This window comes from Coffea arabica, chromosome 8c, assembly GCF_036785885.1.
Source record: "Coffea arabica cultivar ET-39 chromosome 8c, Coffea Arabica ET-39 HiFi, whole genome shotgun sequence".
Lineage (NCBI taxonomy): Eukaryota > Viridiplantae > Streptophyta > Magnoliopsida > Gentianales > Rubiaceae > Coffea > Coffea arabica.
This window is the reverse complement of record NC_092325.1, coordinates 31951609-31973485: the sequence shown is the minus strand read 5'-3', so window position 1 is coordinate 31973485 and position 21877 is coordinate 31951609. Positions and strand designations below refer to the sequence as shown.

At 34.1% G+C, this 21877-nt stretch overlaps 1 protein-coding gene across 7 annotated transcripts; it reads left to right on the top strand.

The window, feature by feature from the left end:
* Positions 1-1181: 1181 nt before the first annotated feature.
* On the top strand, positions 1182-21235 carry LOC113707156 (ATP-dependent DNA helicase Q-like 2). Of its 7 annotated transcripts, none has more exons than XM_027229335.2 (21): positions 1182-1505; positions 1613-1842; positions 3617-3763; positions 3865-3919; positions 3998-4080; positions 5564-5668; positions 5775-5879; positions 5956-6078; positions 7088-7176; positions 7494-7530; positions 7650-7683; positions 12103-12155; positions 12221-12298; positions 12378-12443; positions 15824-15890; positions 15984-16037; positions 16304-16411; positions 17221-17285; positions 19178-19256; positions 20167-20384; positions 20774-21235. In XM_027229335.2, exons 1-21 carry the CDS (start codon positions 1439-1441, stop codon positions 20957-20959), a joined length of 2049 nt encoding a protein of 682 aa, XP_027085136.1. In that variant the 5' UTR covers positions 1182-1438; the 3' UTR covers positions 20960-21235. The 7 variants fall into 7 exon arrangements, with proteins under 7 accessions (XP_027085136.1, XP_027085134.1, XP_027085137.1 ...); XM_027229332.2 differs by having other exon boundaries at positions 1184-1505; positions 3865-4080; positions 20774-20983; positions 21134-21235; XM_027229333.2 differs by having other exon boundaries at positions 1618-1842; positions 3865-4080.
* The last annotated feature ends 642 nt before the right edge of the window (positions 21236-21877 follow it).

Genomic DNA, 21877 nt, shown 5'->3' with positions numbered 1-21877 from the left:
TATATTATTATAAATGTATAAGTGTATATTATTATAAATGTATAAATTATAAATGAATATTATATAAATGTATAAATTAATATATTATAAATATATATTAATATTATGTATAAGTGTATTCATATAATTAATATATATGTATAAATGTATTAATATTATGTATAAATGTAAAATTAATATTATGTATATTAATATGAATGTATAAATGTATAATATTATATATAATACATAATATAAATGTGTATTATAAATATACATTAATATATATATTATGTATAAATGTATAATATATAATATATTTAATATATAGTATATTATATAAAATATTTATATAAATATATTATAAATACATAAAAATATTTTTTAAATAAAATAAAATATTTATAATATGTATAAATAAATAAATATTTAATATATATAATATACATTAATATTAATTATAATTATTATAATATTATAAATATGGTGTTTATATAATATTTCAATTTGTAATATTTACTGTATATTTCATTATATAAATATTTATATAATATATAATATATAAATATATAATATATAATTTTCAATTTGTATAATATACATAATATTGTATATATATATAATATAATATACATAATATAATATATTATACATAATATACATTATTACATATTATGTATATTATGTATTATACATAACATTATTATACATTATTATGCACAATAATGTACATAATAATATTATACATTAATAATGTATATATTATAATATAATGTACATAATATATTATGTATACATATTTATACATTTATGTATACAATATTACATATTATGTATATTATATTATGTATTATATACAATATTATGTATAATATTAATGTATATAAATATTTATATAATATATAATATATAAATATATAATTTTCAATTTATATATTTCAATTTATGTTAATATAATATACATAATTAAAATATACAAATTGAAATATACATATGGAGTTGTTTTTGATATAATGTTTGGATATGATATTTTTTGAGTTGTTTTGGAAATACACATTTACTGTAGCATTTGGAATGTGAAAAACTATTTTTAAAAAATAGAAGCAAAAACAAGGAATCCAAACGGAAATAGTATTTGAAAAACTAGTTTTTAAAAAATTTTTGAATCCAAAATGGAGCCCTAGTTTTTGATTGGGAGCATGCATTGGTGTGCTTTGACGAAAGGTTTTTGATTTACTTGGGATGCTTTTAGGTTTTGGTACAAGTTGATATTGAATAAGATCCCAAGGGCCAACCTGATAATTAACCCAGAACAAGCGCCACGTGATGAACGTTGAAGTGTTGAACTCTACAGCGTTATACTTCCCCGCGCCTAAATAACGCAATAAACTCTTTTGATAATTTCAGAAATTATAAATTTGTCCGAAAGACAAAAAGATACATTTGTGCTTCCGACGCCATGGGAAGTTCAGAAGAAATCCTACAGGAGCTTCTCAATGTCGAGGTCGAACTTCACGATGTGCAAGGTTTCACTCCGATTATCATCTATTTCCGCCATTTTTCGTACTACCAATTTCTTATTTATTGAATTGAAATTTTGTTTTGTAGTAATTTTTCGTTTTTTTGAATCCAGAGCAGTTGAAGGAATTGCTAGACCGACAGGATGAGTTATATCAAAGGCAATCTGAACTGAAAGCGTTGTTGGAAAGCTGTGAATCATCATCAAGAAGAAGCCCTGGGAAGATTGACGGATCGTCCGATTGCACTGAGAATTGGTCAGGGACATTTGAATGGGACTCTCAAGCTGATGATATTAGGTTCAATGTTTTCGGAATTCCTACCTATCGTGCAAATCAGCGAGAGGTTGGTATTTCCGCAGCCATTTCTTTCCTCTGTATTTCCCTTGATATAAAGAGCGCGCTTAAAGCCTAATCAATAAGAAAGGCATGAATTTGGAGTGTCTATGCTTTGTCGTTTTTTGAAGGATCGACGTTTGGAATGGTCTGTTAATGGTCAATAGTGATAGTCATATGAATTTTTCCAATTTTCCCTGTAAAACTCAAAACTTGAATGATATGGCACAGATTTCAAACAAGAATAAGAAGGAGCCTGGAGAATAACGAGGAGAAAATTACTGGAAGGTTGATTTTTTATTCTTTTAGGAAGCTTTTTAAGCCTCTGAAAACTTGGGAGTAGTAAATTGCTAATGCATAAGCATGTATGATTGTATTTTTTTCATTATAGTTACCAGAAAAAGCTTCAAGTAGGTAAATACGCCTTTACAAGAGAGCGTTTTTCACATTTTTATTTGAAGATCTCCTTTATATAATTGCATAAGATAAAAATAACAAAAAAGATACCAAACTAACTTATTACCTTCTCACTGAATGAATTTTGAGCGTTCCAAGTATTCACAGAAGCCTATTGCTAGTGTACTGTGTTGCATGGTAGTTAGCATTTTACATTCCCTTTTTTTTTGGTTCCACATCCTGGCACAATCTGCATCAAGCTAGCCATGTTTGAAACATCGAAAATATGCACGCCAAAACTTATCCTGAGACTACTCAAGAAATAAAAAAAACTTGGTTTGTCAGTCACTCCTATAAAAGGTGAAGTCAAATGGAAGGAATTGAAGCTTAACAGACTTAGACTAGCCAAGTTTGTTTTCTCTTTTGGCATTGGAAATGTACTCAACCTCAAAGTTTGAGAAATTTCTTAATCTTCTCCTTCATCATGGTCTAGGATGGTAGAGTAATTTAATTTAGGACCTGATTATGCATCTTTACCAATAGCATATTGTCATAATCAACCCTTTTAGTAGAAAGGTTTCTGGAGCTGTGATCTTTCACACTTTTTACTTTTCTTCTAGAGCGTATGTTTTCGGGCCATCTCATGTCTCGAGTGTTTTATGAAAGGCTGGTTTTCGCAAATTTTGTTGGTAATGTTTTGGTTTTAGTCGGCTTCCGGTTATTCAACTTGTAGCCTCAGTTCCATTATTTTGGTGCATTGAACTTGTTTAGTCTCATCCACTATCACTGCTTTCTACGTGAATATTTTTTGTTTGCATTTGGCTCTATTCTGCAAAAAATTCCAAGATGATTTTCAGGTTCTTGTGTATTTCTCACTCATTGACGGTTATCAAATGTCCCTAATAGCTTTATATGAATAAGTTTCATTTGCATGTTTCATAGGTTGTTATGCTGTAGGCATTGGATGATGTAGACACCTGTTTTCTTGTACGTTAATTTACCTGATTGGCTATTCCATGTTGCAATGCCATCTAAAGAATATTATTATTTCTGTTTAGTATTTGGTTTGTGAAGATTTTTACAGCTGACGTACATTTTACCAGCAGCGTCTTATTGGAATATAATACAGCAGCATATCATCAGGAATTAAAAGTTCCTCGTCTTTACTTTATGCATCGTGAATTGGTGTCGTTCATTAGTTTTGTTAGGATGGCTTAGTATTGCATCTGGTGTTTGAGTTGTCTTTGTTGCTATCAGGTGTGGTATCTTTCTTAGCATCCTGTTGGTTTGTTTTCTTTTAATTAATTGAAGTGAATGTAACTGAGTTGTTCATTTGTTTGGTTCTTTATTTATTTTAGTTTAGCTCTTATACCGCTACTTGATATCAGATAATAAATGCAGTCATGACTGGAAGAGATGTTCTTGTGATTATGGCGGCTGGCGGAGGCAAGAGTCTTTGTTATCAACTTCCTGCTGTTCTTAAAAATGGGGTTGCTCTGGTTGTCAGCCCTTTGCTTTCTCTTATTCAAGATCAGGTTCTTATATTACTGCCACTAGCGGAGTTAAACTATTTTTACATATCTTGGGTTGCTTCAACCAGTTTATGGTGCCTTCCTGATAGTAATCAAAGCTTTAGGTAATGGGCTTGGCTGCTTTGGGCATCCCAGCATTCATGTTGACGTCAACCACCGGTAAGGAAGATGAAAAGTTCATATACAAGGCTCTTGAAAAGGGTGATGGAGAGCTTAAAATACTATATGTTACACCAGAGAAGATATCGAAGAGCAAAAGATTCATGTCAAAACTTGAAAAGTGTCATCATGCTGGTCGGCTGTCTCTAATTTCTATTGATGTAATCTCATGATCAAAGTCTTAACTACTTCTTCATTGATATGTTTGGAATATCTTTATTGTTTATTTCTGCAACTCAGGGCAGAGGGTGCAGGAAGATTTAGCTTGGTGATCTAAGAGGGCTATTTTGAGCTTAGTGAACTTATAGCAATCAATAACCGTTGGGACTGGCTAATGACTGTGTGTCTGCTCTAATCCAGGAATAGTGGTGTTCAAAGTTTGTATAAATCCAAAAAAATCTTTTGAACCATTCTAGACAGGATATTGGATATCTACATAACAGTCATCTGCTTCATAGTTAATCTCTAATGCTTGGTAAAATGGTTTGATAATGGTTTTTGAAATCAGATTACTCGATATTTGGTAAAATATATTTTTGTATGCTGTGACAATACATACAATTTTCTCCCTGCATGCTTTTCTCATCTAAGAAAAAAATTTGAAATTATGCTACCTGATCCAGTGTCATATCGGCAGTGTCGTTTCTTCTTACCATTTGATACTTCACATGTAGTGCCCAGTAACATGAAATTTGCGTATTAGAGGATAACAAATGGGAAGGAATATGAAAACAACAAAATTATTAGGATGATAAATCTTCTAGGAATGTTGAATTTTAGTTAGCTTTTAGATACTGTTCTTCAGTAATTTTCCAATGAAACAAATTTATCAAATTAGAGAGGGATGAGGTCCATCGAAGCAATTTACAAGAACTTATTTGGAAGGTGAAATTGAGGAACAGGGAAGACAATATGAATTTTGCGTGGTATTCTACTTCGGGAAAAGTGAATATGAATCTTAACTCTTTTGAAGGTGCAACAAACATAATCAACAATTAAAAGGAACCAAAAAAAAGGGGAACAGGCAAAACATGCTAACTTATTCATCCAGGGGTCTGTTTGGATTGTGAATTATTAGAGATATTTTTACTGTAGCACTTTTTGTGATGTGATGTATGTGAGATAAAAAGGTAATTGGGAAGGTAAAAAGGTGTATTGGAAATTGTAATGATGATGTAAGCAAATAAATTTTGAGAAATAAAGCCCAATCCAAACAAAGCCCCTGTATTCCTCTTGGTGTTGACGATAGTCGAATTCTTCATTAACAGGTTATAGAAGGATAGGCAAGTGGTCCTTATGTAGCTTGTCCTACATATTCTTGTTTATACTTTAAATTGCATTGGTTTTCTTGATAATGAATGAATTTTTTTATAAAAGATGAAAAAAGTTTCTTCTAAAACAATATTGCCTGGGAGAATGCTTAGCAATGATTGAATTTGAGGCAAGATATGATAAAATTGGTTCTTATCTGTAACTCTCATACTGATTTTTTGTCGTGCAACTCTTATAGTGGTTTTCTTTCTATACGGCCTTAGAGTTGCTTCTTTATAGATCATGCCCAGGCTTGATTGCTGTGATCTTTACAAAAAAGCACCTTGATAATGTTGTTGATATCTGTGATTTATGATTTGAGGCCTTATGCAGGAAGCACATTGTTGTAGTCAATGGGGCCATGATTTTCGTCCAGACTACAAGAATCTTGGCATCTTAAAGACTCAGTTTCCAGATGTTCCTGTTATTGCTCTGACCGTATGCTCTACTGCATATTACAACAATAAATTCATGCTCTTGATTAAAAGTTTGAAATATGTGTCTATATATAATCTGCCTAAGCTCCAGTTCTTCTATATTTCAGGCTACAGCAACAAAAAAAGTGCAAGAAGATCTAATGGAGATGCTACATGTTTCAAAATGTGTTAAGTTTGTCAGCACAGTGAACAGGCCTAATCTTTTTTATACGGTATAATTATTGTCAAGTTATTCGGAACTATGTCATATTATGGTACATCTTACAGTCGGAAGTGCAAACTTTATAGGTAAGAGAAAAATCATCTGTTGGGAAGGTAGTCATTGATGAAATTGCTGCATATATACAAGCATCTTATCCAAATAATGAGTCTGGCATAGTTTATTGCTTCTCCAGAAAGGAGTGTGAACAGGTTTGTAGCTTAAATTACTCTCAACATTTCCATGTTTCGTGAGTACTTGTTGCGCTCCTGTTTAAGTACCTTTCTCTTACTTTAAATACCTTTTTTTGGTGTGCTACTGGTATAAAGTTGTTTGAATGCTATTTACTTGATAACTGTTATGGAAGGTGAGGAAACTTGTCGTGTATCCTTGAATACTCATCTGCTACTTGTTTCCACTTGCAATCTTACAAGTGTAAGAACTGAAAAAGAGAAATATGATATCTCAAAATTGCATCATCCATCAGTTTCTCAAAATATTTTACCCTTGTTTTGCATATACTTTTTGTATCTTCAGAAACACCAAAATTGAAATCAAATTGGTGTCTTTTAGTCCAAGTGTAATGCAAATATTATCCATACTAAGAATACATCTGATTGATCTTTGCATAATTTTGTTGAACCAAGCTCTACTGTTGGCCGAACTGAGTTTATTGGCTTTAAGTGACAGATTGGCAGGGTAGAATGATGGACTCATTAGTTGTTAACCTGGAAGAACCAATTCAACTCAGGCAGCATTGTGTAAACCCAGTAGGACCAAGTGGTGTAGTTGTATCGTCTCACTAGGAAGCTGCATTTTGAGTCATTTAGTGATGATGATTACTTTCTCAACTTTTGATCTCAACTTCTAGAAAGTGTTCTTTTGTTAGCTGAGAGATGATGATGGAATTTTACAAGGCTTCTATAAATCCTTGCCTAGCTTTTTGATTTTTCGCAAGTCAAATTAGTGTAAGTTTTTGATCTGGTATATGCATTTGTGGATGATGTATGTACGTCATCTATCAGGTTTCAAATGTTATCCTGTCATGAGATATTCAATAATTGTTAGGAAATTTGCTAAGGTTCAGTGCAGCTGGGCGCAGATATGTAGTATGTGGCTCCTATATCTATATTTCGAATTGTTACCAAAATTTTGTAATGAAATTATTGCTGCACCATTGTCCTCATACCTTATGATCTTGCTATGTCTTAAGAAATGTAGGTTGCAAAAGAATTGCGTGAGAAGGGAATATCAGCTGACTATTATCATGCTGATATGGATGTACATGCTCGTGAGAAAGTTCATTTACGGTATGGTCCGTGTCCTGAGAAGATATAGTGGTGTGCTGCTAAGATTTATCCTGATTTCTCTTTCGATTCTTGTGCTATGTTTTGCATGCAGATATGGACTGTATAGAAGTGGTTAAGCCATTTTATCTCCCAATACACACTTTCTTGTTCCATATGTCATGCTACTTTTTTTGAGATACAAGATTGCTGTATGTTTATTCATGTGTCAGTCTTTTCAAATGCAACTAACGATGCTGGTCTCATGTGCCTGATTTGAGATACTGAATTAATTATATCATTGTGGTCTTTCTTTTCTAAATCTATATTTGATGTCTTAGGTGGAGCAATGGCAAGTTGCAGGTTATTGTTGGAACAGTATGTGTTACAAGTTCTCTCTATTTATTAATTTATGTAGCTCAAATTATTATGAATTGTTATCACTTACTATGTATTAGCTTCAGTTGATATTTTTGTTGAAATTTGCTTTCTTGCAGGTGGCTTTTGGTATGGGAATCAACAAACCAGATGGTTAGTTTTGGTTTCTTAGATGGTTCTACTGTTTAATTGGTCTTTTCTGGGTATTTTGCAGTTTTGCTTTTGCTTTTGTGTGGCCATGAATGTAGTCTGGAATAACCATATAATATAAGATTGATCTGGTAGTATGGACATAATGCATTTTGACTTCCTTTCAGAGAAATAATTGGTTGCATCTTTGTTCAAATTTAGTACTGTTGGTTTCTTTACAAGGAAGAAATTTTAGCCCAATCTTGTGATATCCAAAGCAAAATGGTATGCTGAGGGTAAATGAGACCATAATTCTTGTGATATCTTTCTATCTCTCTGTCTCTTTTTCTTTTCTTTCTTTTTTTTATAAAAAAATCTGGACCATGATAGTTATCCAAGTGTAGGCAAATTGCTTCTTCCACCTTGTGTTTCTGAAAATGTTGCTTTTAGTTCAGCTGTGGAGAGTTAGATCCTTGCCCATTGTTATCATCATCCATGCCTCTCTGCTTTTTGGCTATTATGCTTTCTATGCTGGCTAATGCTTAAAAATGTCGATCTCTTCATGCTTACATTTGGTAGATATGACAATTAAATGCCTTTTGCTATTTGAAGTTGGCATAGCAGCTGTTTCATAACTATTACCTTTGTAATAATTGTGCAACAGACATGTTTGGTGAAAGTGAAAAGATATTGATTTCTATTATTCTGTCTTTTTCTGTCCATAATTCTTCCCTCCTATTATCTTGATTGAAACCAAAGTGAACGGATTGGTTGGGGGAGAAAAATACCAAATGCATATTAAAGGAACAATAAAATTAAACCGTAAGAAGTAGTCTTGGATTCCAGATGTTTTAAAGCTATATTGTGGCAATTAAGGTAGCATGGCTAGAGACCCTCTCTTAGTGAGCTGCTTTTGTCATGTTCAATATGTTAGTCCTTAACTATGATTCTAGGAACACGGAAGCGTACAGACTATGCCTAACTCAGGGGTTCCATGAATTGTGTGCAGACTGGAACTTTTTGGTGTATAATGTGTGCAGAAAGTGGGCTTGAGAAAATCAGTTCATTCCAATCTGCCTTAAAGCTATTACAACCCATGTTCATGTGGGAGCCATGACTGGGAGGCTTTGAATTCTTAGAAAGGAACAAAACTTAACAAATAAGAAAGCTAAGAGCTCAAAAGTTGTAGGAAGCCAAGCTGGACTTCACTATTGGTGCCAGGATCCTTTGAAATGACTAGGAAATTGGGTCTAGCAAAAATTCCCTGCACAGCAGTGACTTCTTTCAGCATTTGCTAAAATACAAAAGTGAGGTAAACGACTTTGACTAAGACTTTAAAATTCCCCTAAAATACATCATGGAAAACAGTTTAAGATAATACAGGACCTGTTATCTTTGCTGATATCTTGCTATGTTGCATCAGTTTGGCATTTCATAGTTGCTTTCCCGTATGAAGCTGTTTTCCTTCGAAGAGCAGATGTTGGACTAGCCATTTTGGTGTATTATAATTGTGTAGATCTTACCTAATTGATAGTTGTCCCTACACATGTTAAGTTGTTAAAGCATGAACATCTGATGTTTTTGTATTTCTTGGAATGCTTTGTCAGATGCTCTGTTTTAACTGAACATTCTATGGTGTGTCCCCAGTTTAGGGCTGTTTCAGAAAATGATTGGATTCTGACCATCTCTGACCATGGGATGAAGGCTTTCTTAGTTTTGTTGGCACTGGGAATGTAGCTGCCTAACACAGCATAGTTACAGTTTGAGAAAAGTGAGGATAGTGAAATAGCACTATAACCAACGAAATATTTTAGCATTTTAGCAAATGTGAATGTTTTCATCATATGTGATCTCCCTAATATTGTATCTACTTGCAAAAACCAAACCCTTCCCCTTACAAGTTAAACTTAGACAGCCATAAATGGGAAAAGTATGCTGAGGATGGATAAGAGTGTCTTTTTATTCTCCCTCTTTGATTTTTAGATACCTAAATATTGGTTCATTTAAGATCATCTGTTCAAACCCTTCCCCCTGCAAGTTAAAGACAGCCGTAAATGGGAAAAGCATGTTGAAGATAGGTATGTACCTACCCAAAAAAAAAAATGTTGAAGATAGATATGAAATTTTTTGTCTATTTAATTTTCAGATACTCAAATATTGGATCATTTAAGATCATCTGTTAATGAGACCATGTATTTAGAATTGACCATTTTCGGATTCTGAATATCTTAATACAAGTGGTCCATTACTCTTCACAATGGAATAAATGCTAAGTTGCTCCGTTTGGATTAGCAGTTTTTTGGGGTGTTTTTGAAAAATTTTACTGTAGCAGTGTATATGAAAAATTTTTACTAAAATTTTATTTTGGAATATTTGATATATTGTATGGATGAGATGTTTTTTGAGTTATTGTGTATTACCTGTAGCATTGTATTTGAAAAACTGGCCCAAACGGACCTAATTAAGCAATTGATGGCATTTGGATTGGAAAAGGTTATTACCTCCAGGCATTAGTTCTGTTAATCGATTCATCTAACTTGTTTATTGTTTGCTTTAAATTGTTCCCAGTCTTAATCCTAAAATCATTAGGACTTTAAACTGAGCTGACAAACATTTTAGTTCAAACCGATGAAAGAGATCAGTTGCTTACCTATTAAAATTGTTTCTGCATTAGAAGGTTAAGATTTACCTCTTTGGAGGGTGAATTTTTTAAAATAATCCCCAAAAATAACGTCTCAAAAGTGGGGTTATTTGGTATGGTTTCTAATATCAACGTCGCTGAAATAGACCTTTGCGGCGACCGTGTTTTTTTTTTTTTTGGATTTTTTTTTTAAGGATAGCAAGTCTGATGCATTATTTTTTTAAAAAATAATGGGTCTGTCGCCGCATAAAGGTGTGCGGCGACAAACACATCATTTTTTTAAAAACAAATTATCTTAGTCGTCGAATGTGGCGACTGTTTATTTTTTTTTAAAAATCAAGTACAACCTTCTAGCTGTTGATGAACTCTTCATCAACATCTAAACGTGGTTGATATGACTGAGGTTGTGTTTAAAAATAAATATTTTTTGAGAGCCGTTGATCCAACGGCTTTATGGCCGTGGGATGTGTCAAAGAATTCTATAAATAGCTCTCACTTTGGACGATCACACCCGTACCATCCCCATTTCTAGGTTACCACTCTCTCCCTACATTGTCTTAGACATCCTCTATTTGGCTGAGGGATAGCCGAGGGAGGGAGTATAGGGAGAGAGTGGTACCCAAGAAATGGGGATGGTACGGGTGTGATCGTCCAAAGTGAGGGCTATTTACAGAATTTTTTGGCGCATCCAACGGCAGCCTTGATTGTATCGACAATGTAGCTGTTGATGAAGAATTCATCAATGGCTAGAAGGTCGTACTTGATTTAAAAAATATATAATGCAATGACTGAGACAATCTGTTTAAAAAAAGATATATCTGTTACTGCACACCCTTATGTGGCAACAGACACATTGTTTTTTTTTTAAAAAAAAGTGCAAGTTTGACACTTGGAAAAAAATCCAAAAAAAAAGGTCGCTGTTAGGGGTGTAAACGAATCGAGCCGCTCGCGAGCGGCTCGATTCAAGCTTGAGTCGAGCTCGAGCTGGTCGAGCCAGAGTCGAGCTCGAGCTCAAAACATTAAGCTCGTTAGCTCGCGAGCCGACTCACAAGCTCGAGTATATATATATTTATTTTTTAAAAATTTTTATTTTTAATAGTAAAATTACATAAATGTCCTTAATATTTTATTTATTAAGAAAAAATATTATTTTATTTATTTTTTAAAAAATAAAATAATTATTTTTTATTTTTTTCGAGCTCGAGCTTGAAAATTACCAGCTCGTCGAGCTCGAGCTCGAGTTCGAGTTCGATGAAATTAAGTCAAGGCTCGACTCGATAAGGCTAAAGCTCGACTCGGCTCGGTTCGTTTGCAGCCCTAGTCGCTGTGTAGGTTTATTTCGGCGACATTAATATTAGAAACCCTTGCCAAATACCCCCACTTTTGAGACAATTCTATTTTTGGGGATTATTTTAAGAAATTCACCTCTTTGGAGTGAATAATTGACCAGCCAAACCTGGATTGCCTTTAGATAAATTGTTAAGAAGCAACTTAAAAACTATCTCACTGGAAAATTTGGACTGCGTCATGCCTACCAGTCCTAGAGCTACCATTTTCTAACTGTTTTGGCCATGTTAAAGGCATCATGAACATCCAAAAGAATTTTATTTTACAGTTTATAAGAATAATAAAAATTTGTGACCTTTGGCATCGTTGCTCAATTTTCCAATGATTCCTAAATCTGACAAGTGGGTTCACAAATCTAGTCAAGGGTTTATTTGTGTCATTTTCAGTGCATTTTATGGTTAGTCACTTCAAATTGTTTCTGGTTAGTCATGTTGATACAGTTGACTTGTTTGTAGTCAGGTTTGTCATTCATCACAGTTTAAGCAAATCAATGGAGACATACTATCAGGTTTTGCTCCTTCCTGGAACCTTCATTTTATTCTACTTCATTTCATCTAACTTCTCTTACTGCAGGAAAGCGGGCGGGCTGGAAGAGATGGCCTTCCTTCAGAATGTGTTCTGTACTTTAGACCTGGTGATGTTCCTAGGCAGGTAATGGAATAATTTAAAATTAATAATCAATAAGTTTAATGTTCATAGTGCCATATAACTCTTTGCTGCTGTTTGCCAGAGCTCAATGGTCTTCTATGAGAATGCTGGATTGCAAAATCTCTACGACATAGTGCGATACTGTCTGGTAATTACTCTCATTTACAAGAAAACCCCAGTTTTCTTGGATGATACACTAATTGAAATTGTTTGTAATTATAAAATGTATCTATAACTTCTTGAACATCCATTGATTGTTTTTGGTCTTTTGTTATTTGTCATGTTTTAAAAAAGACAAAATTTTATAGTCCTTTTAAGGAGCAAGCTTGCTATATCGGATATTTACTTGTTTTGATGTCTTGAACATAATGGACATAGTCCTGTTCAAGTACCATGACTTAAACTTAATTCATCTCAAACCACAGTACCCCATTTAAGCTCCTTGACTTTGCATTGACTGGTTCATTGTTCTGCTGCTAAATCTTTGTAGATGTATACATACAGTTGTTTAGTTTGAGTATAAAACGATGGCTTTCCTATCGAAATGATGAAGAATGAAAAGCACAAAAAGAAAAACTGAGAGCCCATCATAACTTGATGAGACCTTAGCCTGGCGGCAAACTGAGTCACTGAGTAGGGACCAATAGATAAAACACTACCTAATTGTCTTAAAAGCGTCAAGATAGGTGCCTTGGGACTTGCATGGACTTTTCATTCGAGATCATAGATTTTACCAACAATACAATACATTGCTCTGTGCCATGGCATAAAATCTAGAACCATATAAGAGCACCAAATATTGACCAAGTTCCTTTCGAACTTTAATATGTCTATGTAGAACAAGGGTGTTGAGGATTCTAATGAGCATTTTTTCTTGGCTTTTGAAGATTTTTCGACTGTTTGACAGCAGAAACCGTTCTACTTTATGTGATCATTGGTGAGAGGATATTTGAGAGAGATCAAATTCCTCGAGTTGAATATTAAGTGATTTATAGCAGTGTGAAACTAAGAGCAGATATCCTCAACCATGAGGTATGTATTCAGTGAGAAATCAAAGTTGTAGGCAAGTGTAACAGCTTGAAATCTCTATCACTTTTTGAGCATGAAGATTTCCAAGGCTGAATCTATAGAACTTTTTTTGGCACTGTTTGGATTGAAGGAAAGGAAAGAAAAGGCAAATATGCTGATCAAAAAGGTGTAGAAGTGGGTAGTATTCATTTATATTGTTTGGATAAATATGGAAGTAGAGGAAATGTAAGAGTAGACATATTGTTTAGTCAGGGATGGATTGTAAGGAAATGAAACAGGTTTTAAGTATCTGTTCAATTTTCATGGTATGTTGGGTAATGAGTATAACTTCGTTAAAAGTGGTCTACTTTTCCCTCCATCTCTGCTCAATTGGATGGAAATGAAACTATATTTTCAAAGCTTATCTTATCCATTCTCTTCTCAAATATCAAACGAAAACTCAAAACATTTAATGTCTCTTTTCTCCTTACTTTTCTTTCCAATCTCAGAAAAGCTGCAACGTTCCTTACTGAATGGTGAATTACAGAGATCAACTTTGAGTTTCACTATAGAATTGCTGATGACTCCCCTTATGCACCATTTGGATTGAAGGAAGGGAAAGGACATTAGAGCAAAGTGGTTTCCATCCTTGTCATTCTGGATTAGAAATAGAAGGAAAATAAAGGAAAGAATTATATATTGCTTTGAGAGGGAGATGAAAGGAAAGGAAAAGAAATGATCTTAAAATAGTGTATGTAGTAAAAGTAATTTCATTCAAAATGGGTCTCCTTTCCCTCCATTTCCTCTTTTGAAGGTATGCAAACTTAAACAAATAATTAGTCCAATCATGGTATTTAAAAGTGAGCAAAGTGCTCTCTTAAGTGCGCAGCAAGATAAGCACATGGCCGCAGGTTTTTTATGTCTGAAGTGTGTGAGCAAAATGAAGTGCAGTAAAAGTGCAAAAGCAGAAAGCGTGCTTTTCAGTTTGTTGGGTTTTTTTACATACATTTCTGTTTGCCTTTTTGACTGTTGGATTTCATTTTATATAATTTTTGACCTTTCAACAAATAAATGTGGTGAGGGGCACTAGATAATAATCATTAATACGGTCAAAAAGGCCCAATGCCTTCATCCTTATCTTTTGTTCCCTCAAAAAAAACTCCTACCAATATCTACAAGAGGTTCATTTCTTCGTCTCTGTCTCCCTCTTCCTAAACTCTGCATCTCTTATTCTTTTACCTTGCCTCCAAAAAGGACTTTTTTGAGCAACTTGAATTCTGTATTTGAAGACTATAATTTATATATAACTTGTAAGACAATTTATACACTTACAATGGATCCTCCTTAGTTGACTGTACTATGAACGGGTTAAATTGTTTTTGGTATTTCTTTGTTCACCGTTAAGGTCAACTTGTATGTAATCTTGATTCTGATAGCCTGGAAAAATTTTTGGTTCATACATGCGAAGTGGTGTCCTGGTGGATTTTGCTGCCCTGGTGAATATTGACAACATCAGCAAGCATTTTCTTTTGAGCTGTATGTCAGTTTTATGGTCTGTGAAGTACCTTTATAAGGCCTTTGGACAGGAATTTTCCTATATACTGTTTTTATTCCTAATTTGCTTATTTGTGATGAAAAAGCTATTTCTACTTTATTACCTGAGCATATTCCTGTGCCTTATGAGTACTTGAATACCTAAAACTTGTATCGAACACAAAACTCTTTGGTCCTTTTGCAAGAATTATGACAGGAAATAGTCAGTTATTGCAGTTTGTATGAAATAGTATGAGGCCTCTTTTATTATGTGTAGTCTAAGCTAGTCCAAAAATAGAAGAATATTTGAGGATGCCCTTATTTGACAACCTCAGAGGTCGTGCTGGAATATGGGATCTTCTATACCTAAATGTTGAAAGATGTATTCTAAGTTATTAAAATGTATTCTATAAGTTATTTGGCCTACCTCTCCTGACTGAAAGTTTTCATAGCTCATTGCTAGCTACAGGTTAAGTTGCGATGTAACATCATACAGATGAATAGCTAGCCTATTTTTGGGGCAATCAAAGGATTCCAAGCTCAGCAATCAAACTTTGAAAGTGCATCTGATAGACTTGTTTAGTATCTTATCTTTGCCCCTAGGCAGTGAGCTGACTGGCATCATGAAGAATGTATCTAGGAACTTCCATGGTGGTGGTTTGGTACAACTTTTCTCTTTGTAGTTCATACTAATAGAATGTTCTCCAGTCATGTTATAGGATGTTGATGGATGATTTTCTAGAAGAGATGCAATTGGCTATAAACTGGCTATAAACACTGGGGCTATAAACTTTCTTCAGTCTAAGTTTTGGATATTAAAGTGAAGTCTAAAAGCTTTCTTTTGACTGTGGTATACTTGGTCGTGGTTGATAACTTGGTAGTTGGATATTCTATTACTATTTATTTGGTTACCAACTTGAGGGAATTGTAGATCCTGAGCTGATTGTGCTATCCAATAAAACTTGGGTGTATTTCTTCCAATTGCAGTCGAAAAGAGAATGCCGCCGAGGTGCTTTTTTCCGACATTTTGCCGAGCCTCTACGAGATTGTAATGGTAAATTTGCTGGTGCTCATGCCATTAAGAGGTTAAGTTTTTACTCTGCCTTTTAATGTGAGCACTTACATGCTGAAATTGTATTTTTGTCAGGGATGTGTGACAACTGTGCTTTTGCAAGTGATGTGAAGGAATTGGATGTATCTGGTATACTTGTTTGTATTACTATGTAGTAACAAACAGTTCAAAGCATTTTCACAAAATGGAAATGATCTACTTTGCCTAAAATTTACACAGCATTCTAGGGTAGGAAGGAATGATATCAGATGGGAAGGGGGAGAGAAGTTAGAGACCTGTTAAGAGTTCCTTTTGACAAATGGGTTTTTACTTTTTTTTTTTTTTGGTTCTCTCTTTTTCCTTGATAACTTGGTTTATATATATGTAATTTATGCTTAACACGGTTATATCTGCAGCTTATGCAAAAATGATAGTATCACTACTGCAAGATTTACAAGAGAATGATCAAAGAGTTACGATGCTGCAACTGGCGGACAAACTGAAGGTTAAGCAGAAAGGAGTAGGTTTGTCTTTTGTCCTGAATTACCTTTTATACTAATTGAACTCTCCACTCTACATATTGTATCCTGGTTACTTATGTAGCTGAACTGATGTGGATATAAATCATCTAGTTACCCATGTTTAAGGTTTGATGACTTGAACTTCTCTCTTTTTCTCATCATTTTCTTTAACCCTTTTTTTTTGGTTGTTTTGGGATGACAATGTCATAAGCTTTAACTTTGATCCAAAACTGTTTCGCACAGACTTCTCCTTTAATTTTCCTTTTCCCATAGGCTTTGTATATAGTATGTATCAGATTTATATGTTATTTTCAGTTCTTTTTCTTTTCTCACAGGATTAACAGATTAACATTTTCTCATAATTCTCCAACGTGACACATGAAATTCTGTCATTGCTTGAAATCTTAGAGGTGTTGTCTGCCTTTTATCAGCCTGTTCTGCAATGGGGGCAAAATTATATGATTATAATGCAAAAAGGAGGGTCTGTTCTCAATGATTTGTTGATAGATATATAACCTTTTTGGGGGATATATACAATACAAGGGAATGACAAATTTAGCATAATCTTTGGATATTAAACTAAGTGATCTATTTGGATTGCTATAGATGGGTGACTTTCATTGAATTCAATGTTGCTTTGGTTATTTCCTTTTTTTTTTTTACGTTAAATGACTTTTGTTTCCTTTCTCAGTTGTGTCATTATTAGTGGAGCACTAAATATTTGTTATCTTCTTAGTTTCTCTTACTTTCTTTCAATAATGTCCAAACATTGGGGATGAAAAATAAAATCTTCATGGTTTTTTTTTGCACAGATCCTGAGCTAAAGAGAGATGAATTGGAGCAACTTGTCATTCAGCTCATACTGGAACGCGTTTTGGTATGAAATCGTGTCTTTTTTCTTCTTTTAATTGTGCTTCTTATGATCCTTTCTTTCAACCTGCTAAACAAGTCACATAGTAGTTGCTAACTGTTGATTATATCTGTCAAAAAACTGAAAATCATTAGGATCTTGTAGGTTTCAGCAACAAAACAGTAGTCAATGAATATTTATATGCAGAATATATCTCTTTGATCTCTAATAAGTGAGCATGGAATAGAATTGAGAAGTATTGGTATTGGTATCATACTGGTTGGATAAGAATGCAAAAATAGGGAAGAAGAGAAGTGGAAGAGAAGAGTGGAGAGGACAGGAGAGAACTTAGGTCCAACTTTGGTTACCCTCAGAAGTCTTCTATAGAAGAACTACAATTAACTTGGTTACCCTTGTAGGATGTGGGTTAATATTCGAATGAAACTCTAGTTTTGATCCAGCTATATTTAAGTCGGTGTTTGGCACTCTTATCAGTTGTGGTCGAAAAGAAAAAAGAAATCTTGGAAGGGTGAAATGCATGATGGCATCCTCATGGCTATAAGATATTTACCTGAAACACTATGCCTAGACTAGAACTCGACCACTTCAAGAAGGGATCAGTTTCAAGGAGGTTCTGTCTTCTGTTTGGTAATTTTTTCTGATAAAACAAACTTAATTTTAGAAAGCTACTCTCTCAATCTTCAAAAAGTATAAAACTATATAAAAGTATGAGATGTGTTTTGACTTTTGAGAGCAATTTTTTTTTACATCACTAACCCTGGTTGCAAAGATGTTTCTTGAAAAATATGAAGTGAATAAATCGGAGAAATGTTATTCTTGCTGCTAGGCACTTCTTGATTTAGCTGTGAAAGGAAGTATGTGTGAACATGCTGAATAATAGGTCTTTTCTTTTCTTTTTTTTTTTTCCTTTTTTCTGTTATTCGTTCTCTTTTAGAAGTCTCACAATAAGCCTCTTGAGAAGAATATTTTCTTTTAGAAGTTACACTTTGGGATGCATAGGATTTTTGTGGGGAATGTAAGAATACATGAAGCAAAATCAATTGCCTTTTCTGATAAGTTCATGGTAACAAGAACGCACAACTGAGCAGTACATAAATCTCTCTCTCTCTCTCTCTCTCTCTCTCTCTCTCTCTCTCTCTGATATTTAATGGAACTGATATGGATAAAAGAGTCTGTTATATCTCCAGATTTGTTGAGACTTTAACTTTTAGGAAATCCATTGGAAGCAGAACTGAAGTACAGAACACGACGTCCTTTCAAAGTTACAAAAATTCAAAGATTTACTATAGAAACGGTTATTTCAACAATTAAAAACATTTGATTAAGGATACAAAAAATTTTGGAAAAGGATTGTTAAAATGTAGTTTAAGATGCCTTAGATTAGCAGATTTCCAAATTAAACAGCAAGATGCCTTTGATTGAGTGGCCTCCTAAGTGATATCTGGACCTAATATAACATGCAAATTTTTTTCTTGTATATCCTTCCATATACTCCATGACAATAGAATAAAGCAATTTAGCAGTAATCTGAATGGCCAATATTAGATCATTGTCAATTTCCATAAATTGAATAGTGAATTTTCTATGTTCTCTTGTCATTTTGTAGTTCTGGTTGCCAGTTATTTATTTTTTATTTTTCTGTCATGCTAGAGTGCATATTTCATGTTGTTTTGATCTGATAAACCTAAAAGTAATTGGGTTTGAAACTGGCTATGAGTTTTTTATAAGTTCCTCTCTCTCTCTCTCTCTCTCAAGCACAGCCACAAAAATTTTACTTCTTGTTTTCAGCAATAAACAATTAAATGAAGTTTATTGCCTTATTATATTCCTTTTCCTGGTTGCCCATCATTTTCTTGAGGTTTATTGTTTCATATTTGTGCTTATCCCATTTATTTCAGAAAGAGGAATTCCAGCATACTGCTTATGCTACAAATGCTTATGTCACTATTGGACCCTTGTCAAAGTATGTGTTACATGGTAAGGTGCTTGATTTTTTAAATTTATGGAATTTTTGGAGCTTCAAAATTTTAAATTCTATTACTTTAATGTTCTAGTTATAATGGCTAATCATTATGGAGTGAGACAGGGCAAAAGGAAGGCTTTTCTAATTTTTTCTTCACATCCTGTGTGGAAAGTTCTTCTTTGCATTCTCTAAGTATCTAGTATTTAAAAGCTTTGAATCAATATAGAAGCTTTTCTGCCTATGAATATTTAAGGTTGTGCAAGTCACTCAGAGTATTTCATGCCGAGTCACTAGTAGCAGACCATAGGATTGCTGCAGAAAAATATGACATGAATGTCACTAAGGGGACCAAGTGTTTAGAAAGCGATATGGGGGTTAAGGGGAGGAAGGAAGGGTCGATTAATAATAGTAGTTTCTAGTGGTAGCTTTGTTAAGAGGTACACAAGCACAAGGGAAAGTGGGGAGTAAATGGGAGTGAAATGGGCGACTTAGTTTAGCTTTCTTAACTTCAAGCTAAAATTGCACTTGGAAAAAATCATTGATACCTTTTATTAGCGGGCTTAAACATGTATCTTATGGGTCCTATATTTTATTTATAGGTAGTGGCATGTTCAAAAGTGCGTCTTCCTTTTTCATTTTGTTAATAGTGGTCATATACCTGGAATTTTTTCAGCGTGGTTCTTGCAGATCACATTCATAGCATCTTTCTTTTGCAGAGGTAGATAACTATGGTGACTTGTATTATTAAGATGTGTAACACTTCTATTTCTGGCCCACAGGGCTTAATCTGGAGATTGCTAGTACCTATTGAATTTCTAGAGGGGTTTGCTGTAGTGATCTAATTTGCAGTTAAGAAAGACATGGTGTTCTAACATTCCCTGCATTTTGTGCTATTAATTATTATGCTTTTGGGGCCACTGGCAGGGAAAAAAATTATTAAGCTTGAAGTTTCCAGTGGACAGAAAGGTAACTCAAGCATTTTGAAACAATCAAAACGCACTAAATCAGGCGATTTGGAGTTCAAGCTTGACAAGCTACGAAAAGAACTGGCTTCCATTAATGGGGGGATATTCCCCCACTCTGTGTTGTCTACCCAACAAATTAGCATGCTGAGTGTCCAGCAGCCAAAATCAGTTGAACAGGTGAGTGGGTCCTATACTAATGCTTAATTATGTCCATCTGTTGGTGAAAGGCATACCACAAGAGTCGTGTGTGTTAGAACATTGTCAAGCTAAATCAGCGAGGTAAGAACAAAACAGTCTAATAGGTTCTCTGGTGTTGGTTTTCTTGCATGGACTATGGATATATCCAATGGTTTTTGGTGTGGCCTAGGTGCATTACATATTTACTCCAGTCACTGTCAAGAAAATCGACAAGCCTCACATAAAGCCTCTTATGGGATTCAGAATTTATTGTTTTGTTGCTTCATCATAGTTAACATCTCATTTCTTTGCAAACTTTATGGTTCTAACTTATATCTGCTCTTTTGCTATGAGGATCTAGTGATGAAATGATTTTGTGCTTATTGCAGTTGGAGAAGGTGATTGGAAAGCTAAAGACACAGAAATATGGTGTCCGGATTCTCGAAGAAATTGAAAATTTTGAATCCAATAACCAATCTAACAACATTTTAGAGAGTCAAATAAGTAGAGCTTCTAAGAAAATGAAATCCACGAAGACACCTGTTATCATAGAGAGTAGTGGAGATGAAGCATGACCAAGTTCTTGTCTCACAGATGAGGTTGGAGTCCCACACCAGTTTAAAATTTTTGCAGTTCTCTGTCTGTTTCAAAGTGTACAATTAGGAGTAGCATAATTAAAATTTTTCACTGAGCTGGCATTCTGCGCTGTTCGCGTATACAACACATTTACCTATTTTCTTTTCTTGTAGGAGCCATGTATTTTGTCTGTGCAATCACGGGGGAAAAACAGTTGATTCGGACTGTTGGAGGGGGTTTAAGCTTTTGAGTTTTGAGTTTGGTTTGATTGGTTATCATTGCTCTATAGGATCTCTCATCAGAAAAGGTTGATTTAGTAATTAGCTAAATAATTTACCGTGTACACAAGGTGAATGGCTTTTGTCTATATTTGTTTTGGTAAGTTTGCTACTAGAACCATAATGGGCTAGGTTAATTTTTCTTATCGTGGATGCTTAATATCTCCAAGATCTAGCTTAACTAGTAGGAACATTAGTTAAGCGGCTGTGAGGTCCTCATTTGACTATCAAGTACTTTATTTTTTTCCCTTTTCCCTTTTAAGGTTTGAAATCTTCTCTTGGATTAAAAAAAAAAAAAAGAGAGAGAGATCGATCTTTGTTGTGGGACACGATCCTAGTACGTTTGGATAAACTTTTTCTTTGTCTTTCAATTCTCTTTCTTTATTCTTCACATCCACAGCATAAATATCAACTACAACTGCGCCACTAGTAGAGCTCCGGCTAGCCCACTTGTGTTTTGCTCAAGCAATGAAAATTGAAGCGTTGCCTATCTCTGACATTGTTTTCGGCACATCTGACAATGCCATTGGGGCTTTGGCAAACTTCTCACTTTGATTCTATTCGCTATTGCCTTTGGCGTTAGGAACTCGTCTTTTTTCATGATCATCGATTGCAGATTATGTTCAATTAAATTTGCTT

Coding starts and splice junctions, on each gene's coding strand:
- LOC113707156 (XM_027229332.2), top strand. CDS start 1,439: ATGGGAAGTTCAGAAGAAATCCTACAGGAGCTTCTCAATGTCGAGGTC. Junction 5,669..5,774: donor TTCCTGTTATTGCTCTGACC/GTATGCTCTACT, acceptor TCTATATTTCAG/GCTACAGCAACAAAAAAAGT. Junction 7,684..12,102: donor GGGAATCAACAAACCAGATG/GTTAGTTTTGGT, acceptor ACTTGTTTGTAG/TCAGGTTTGTCATTCATCAC.